Source organism: Euphorbia lathyris, chromosome 8, assembly GCF_963576675.1.
Source record: "Euphorbia lathyris chromosome 8, ddEupLath1.1, whole genome shotgun sequence".
NCBI lineage: Eukaryota > Viridiplantae > Streptophyta > Magnoliopsida > Malpighiales > Euphorbiaceae > Euphorbia > Euphorbia lathyris.
Window position 1 is genome coordinate 59,836,695 of NC_088917.1, and position 5,625 is coordinate 59,842,319.

At 35.2% G+C, this 5,625-nt stretch overlaps 1 protein-coding gene across 2 annotated transcripts; it reads right to left on the reverse strand.

Annotated features, from left to right (window-relative positions):
* Positions 1-352: 352 nt before the first annotated feature.
* Positions 353-5,055, reverse strand: LOC136203148 (putative leucine-rich repeat receptor-like serine/threonine-protein kinase At2g24130). 2 transcript variants are annotated; one of them, XM_065994224.1, is made up of 2 exons: positions 2,438-5,055; positions 353-1,485 (listed from the first exon to the last, which is right to left on the reverse strand). In XM_065994224.1, the coding sequence occupies exons 1-2, from the start codon at positions 4,950-4,952 to the stop codon at positions 1,106-1,108; spliced, it is 2,895 nt and encodes a 964-aa protein (XP_065850296.1). In that variant the 5' UTR covers positions 4,953-5,055; the 3' UTR covers positions 353-1,105. The 2 variants fall into 2 exon arrangements, with proteins under 2 accessions (XP_065850296.1, XP_065850297.1); XM_065994225.1 differs by having other exon boundaries at positions 1,247-1,495.
* Between the last annotated feature and the right edge of the window lie 570 nt (positions 5,056-5,625).

The window sequence follows — 5,625 nt, forward strand, 5'->3', positions numbered from 1 at the left end:
TCTTCCATTTTTGTTTTTACATTTTTTCGTGTTTTTACCGTAATAATAGGCATTAATGCGGAACATTAATTAACAATTGTGTGGGCTAGCTACATTAATAACAGGGCATCTCTTCATATTGATATCATAATAAAAACAATTATAATTCCAACTAAATTAATGGATATAATTTGAAAATCGCTTTTTTTTTCAAGATTATTATTCAATATTAATGAAATTTTAATAATTAATGGATTTTCTTTAATTATTGACAAATGATAATACAAAAGCAATAATTTAAGAAAAAACTTATAAAGAAATTGCCAAAACAACTAATTTTATTACATTCTCAAAATTTCTCCACCCGTGAAAATCAAGGAAAAAAATTTGAATACATTTAGTGCTCACAAAACTATAATGAAGTAAAAAGTTTCTTACATTTTCAAGTATATACTCTTTAATTATATATATAAAAAAAATTATATTCACTATTCACGACTAGTGGCGAATACAGGATTGTTTGGTTGGAGGCCGATTTTACATATGTGTAAAAAAAAATTGTTAAATCGGTGTCTAATAGAAAAAATTCGGATTTAGAAAGGTCTAATAGGTGAAAAAATTAGAAATTTAGATTTAAGAAATGTCTGACAGGTAAAAAAAAAAAAAAAAAACTTAGAAATTTGGACTTAAAAGATGGCCTAACAGGCCCAAAAAAATGAAATTTTGGATTTAGAGATGACTTAATGGGCCTGGACCAATTTTGGGTACTAATATAGTATCCGAGCTAAATTTCTTGGAAATAGGAGGGCCGGAATCACCATAGCCTTAAATTTTGTGGAGACAAGAGGGTCAAAACTACTCGTGGTCATGGTGGTTCCGGCGGCCGGAGGGGCCCGGGACCCCTGTCTCCGCCCAAAACACCAAGTTTAGAGAAATGTTGTGGTTTAATATTGAAAAAGAGAAATTTTACGGTACTCTGGGAGAGTAATGCAGCTGACCAACGAAAATGGTTTTGTATATATATTACTATATGAGATGAGAAATGATTGGTATAAGAAAAAAATGTATACATCTGACACTAATCGATTGATTCATCGGATGTATTATTCCCGGATCCGGAGATACCCTAAATTTTATCATTGAGAAGATGAGGAGGGGAAGAAAGAAAGTGGTTTAGTCTAGCCATTTCATTGGCTACATCAGACATGGTTGGTCTTGTTGAAGGGTTGAGTTGTGTGCATATGAGACCAAGCTCTATGACTTCCACTATAACTTCACTCCAAATGTTGTTACAATGTGCCTGAGCTGGACCAAACCTATGCATTGCTTCTTCAACAATAGGGTGAAGCTTGGTTGGGTAATGATTTTTGACCCATTGATGCAAGGTTAAACCTTCTTCATCAAATGCAACATCTGTTGGTCGTTTTCCTGCTATTATTTCCAGCAATAGTATTCCGTAACTGTATACGTCTCCTTGCGTCGATGCCCGCTTTCCCATTCCATATTCTGCATTGGACTATAAATAATTAGTTCAGTGCATTACTTCCAGAGTACCGTAAAAGTTGTCTTAGTTTGTGAAAGACACTATTTAGCTCTTACATTTCTTAAAATACAATGCGATAATCCTCCATTTTTGTTTTTATTACATTATCTAGTTTAGAAAACTGATGATACGAAACAAGTAAGTTTAAGGAGCTGATGAGACACTAATAAAGTTCAAGGAGTCAATCTACTTTTATGGACAAGTTCAGCTAGCTGGTGATGTATTAGGCAAGTTTATATATATATATATATATAAACGCAAATTTACTAGTAAAATAGTATAGAAACTGACGGAAAGACCTTAAACAATAAAAGAAGGCAAAAGTACTGCAGTAAAAAAGTCGAGCCGCTCGTTCGGCTCAATAAAAATTCAACCATGTTCGACTCGATTTATAAATGAATTGAGTTTGAGCATGATGAAATTCGGTTTAAAAGCTCACAAGCATGCTCTATTATAGATTAATGAACAAGCTCTGTTATAATGTCCATTAACACGTCGATTTTCTTTTTTTAATAATAGTATTTATATAAAGGAAGAAAGGTAAAATAACTTAGTTTTGTAGGTTTCATAACTATTTAGTTCTATGTTAAAGAAATTTCAAATAAACATTGAGCTATTTGGCAGCAAAGTTCATAAACCGATTAACAGAATGTTGAGCTCGAGCTCATCAATTTTCTCACCAGTAGAACAGGAGTAGGCCAAAGCTTGGCTATGCTGGGCTCGGCTTGATTACAGCGCTGGCCAAAAGCATTACGAGACTCATGATCATTCCGATTTTAGTGGATTGTATGTCGGATTTTTTATTTCAAAATCCCAAACCCCTCATCAGAATGATCAAAGCCTCACAATGCTTTTGTCATAACAAAAGGGCATTATTATTATTAACTACATATGTATAGAGATTTGAATACGTACCAGGAGGAATGTAGCCAACTGATCCACACAACAAATTATCCGTTGAGCTAAAAGAAATTGAATCATCTGTTGATTTACAGTTCTCATCAATCCTTCTAACCAACCTTGCAATTCCAAAATCAGTCACCAATGCTGTCAAGTCATCATCAAGAAGAATATTGCTTGGCTTCAAGTCACAATGAACAACTCTAACAGGAGAATAATGGTGTAAATAAGCAATTCCTTCAGCCACATCACTGCATATTCTTACCATTTGGATCAAATCAACCGCAGGTTTCAACCCGCTTTTCGGGTACAAATACCTTTCCAAGCTCCCATTTGACATCAGTGGAAGAACTAGAGCCTTAAAGTCTGGTTTGCTGCATATTGTGATGATTCTTATCAAGTTTCTATGCCTTGCCCTCTTTAGAACTTGGCATTCTCTTTTGAAACTTGCTGAGATTTCACTTGAGTCTATTACTTTCACTGCTATTCTTGTATTGTCTTCTAAAACTCCCTTGTAAACGTGTCCGAATCTTCCTGAACCGATGAGGTTTGAAGGACTGAATCCCCCGGTAGCTTCTATCAGTTTTCGGTACGAGATTCGAGGGTAGGGGAGCTCGTTTGTTTCGTTTTCGCCTTCTTCGACGTCTCCTTGATTGTGTACCTCCACTTGATTCCTGAACTTTGATCTGAGTATCAGGAAAACACACAGGAAAGGCGTGGCGAAAAGCGGCAGGAGTATAGGCAAAATGATGGAATGAAAAGAATGTTTTCTTCTACATCTTTTCATGCCTTTTATTGTGCCACAAAGACCTTTATTGCCAACGAATGAGTCGATATTCAGCCACGAAAATACGCCTTTGTTCGATACATTGCCGGACAAGCTGTTGAAAGAGAAGTTGAGCATCCTGAGAGTTGGTGATTCTTCAAAAGAATCCGGGATTTCGCCATTTAATCGGTTGGAAGATACATCAAGTTGCTTAAGATAAGGCAACTTTCCTAATGAATAAGGAACAAGGCCTTGGAGAACATTTCCTGACAGGTTGAGATACTCTAATGCAATGCAACTTCCAAGCTGAGGCGGAACGATACCGGAGAGATTGTTTGAAGATAGATCAATTTCTAACACCATATCCATTTTACTTAGCTCTAATGGTAAATCTCCCTGTAAGAAGTTGCTTGACAAATTCAAGTACAACTTCAAGCTCCCAAGTCCTGCAACTTCACTAGGAATTGTACCTGAAATCCGGTTATGAGAAAGGTCTAAGATTTCTAAGTTAATACATTTTCCTAAACTCCGTGGTATGGTTCCTGACAGCTGATTTTCGAATAACAAAAGCCTTCGTAACTGCGAAAGGTTAGCGAAACTATCAGGAATAGAACCTGAGAGCTTGTTTATAGATAAATCTAGGAGACCAAGATGAGGAATATCACCAAGAGCCTCAGGAATTTCACCGGAAAGCGAATTATTCGACAAATAAACCCTTTCTAGATTTCGAATTCGACATAGCTCAGGAGGAATGGTACCATTTAACAAGTTACTAGACAAGTTCAATAGAGTAAGATTAAACAGATTAGAAACATGTTTAGGTATGGAACCAAAGAGAAGATTATCATGAAGATGAATCTGTAAAATATGAGAAAGATCACCAATAATAGAAGGTATCTTTCCACCAAGACCATTTCCTGCTAATTCAAGTTCTTCAAAGTTAGAAGAATTAACTAAAGAAGCAAAAAAAGGTTGAAGATTAGTGTTATGATCATGACTAACAAAGTCATTATAAGACAAATAAAGATACTGCAATTCAGACATTTTACTAACAATTTCAGAAGGCAATTCACCACTTAACATATTAGACTCCAAATCAATCCATCTAAGCTTAGTTGAATTAGAAAGAGCTAAAGGAACTTGACCCCTTAAACTATTTGACCAAAGCAAAAGATACCTTAAATTCCTAAGGTCACATTTAGGGATTTCACCACTTAGAGAGTTATTAGAAAGGTCTATATACTCTAAAGAAAAGGACCCATTACAAAAAATTGAAGAAGGAATATGTCCTACAAGGTTATTACTACCTAAATCAAGGTATACTAGTTGACTAAGATGACCCAATTCAGGGACATTTCCTTGAAGGAAATTCCAGGACAAACTGAGTTGTTTCAATTGGGACAGATACCCTAATTCTGATGGGATATGACCTTCAAGGAAGTTTCTAGATAAGTCAAGAATGTTGAGAGAAGAAAGATTGGATAAAAATGGAGAAATGTTTCCTCTAAGTGATAGGCCACTTAAGTCTAGCTCTACAATGGAGTTTGTGAAGTTGTTGCAAGAAATTCCTGCCCAATTACAGACAGGAATTGTTGAATTCCAGGTTGTAAGAACAGCTTGAGGATCTAATTTGATTCCTGATTTGAAAGCAAGTAAAGAAGCTTTCTGTTTCTCCGTATGATCATTTTCTAGACTGCTGCAAACTTTGAGTAACAAAATTATCAAACTGAGAAAACTGAACATTGAAAATTTACAGGAACCCATTAATGGATTTTAAGGGGAGATTAAGGAAGATGATTAGAACAGTATTGACATGTTCCTTTCTTTATATAGAAGTAGTGTTTAATAACCCAAGGATGTTGCCGAGTGCTAAATTGGTATTTTTATATTTTTACATAAAAGTTCATAAGTCCATATACAAGTTTTATAGAATTTTTAGTGGTTTTTAGCAACCAGCGGGTGCTCAAGCCTCCTAAACCTCCTCTGCATCTGTCTCTGGTCGAGACACGCAGGGAGGAGCACGGAAAGCCGGCCCTTCCGGCTGTCGGAACCAACATAACCAGAGGTAGTTTCGGCCCTGTCTCTAAGAAATTTTAATAGGGTGTTGAATTAGCATCCAAAAATTCGCAAGATACTGTTAGATGATCTCTAAATCCAAAATTCTGATTTTTTACTCTATTAAGCCCTTCCTTAAATTCAAATTTCTAAATTTTTTAGCCTATTGGCTCTTTCTGAATCCAATTTGTTCTATTAGACACATTTTTTTACATGTTAAAATCTTAAACACAATATAGCGTAATTTTGAAAAGTTTTACATTAGTACTTAAAAATTGGCTCTTGATCACTCAGATTATAATATGTATATATAAAAAAAATGAACAAGTTCGATTTAGCAAAAAAAAAAAAAAAAATTCACTGTAAAATCGGCTCTCTCAAC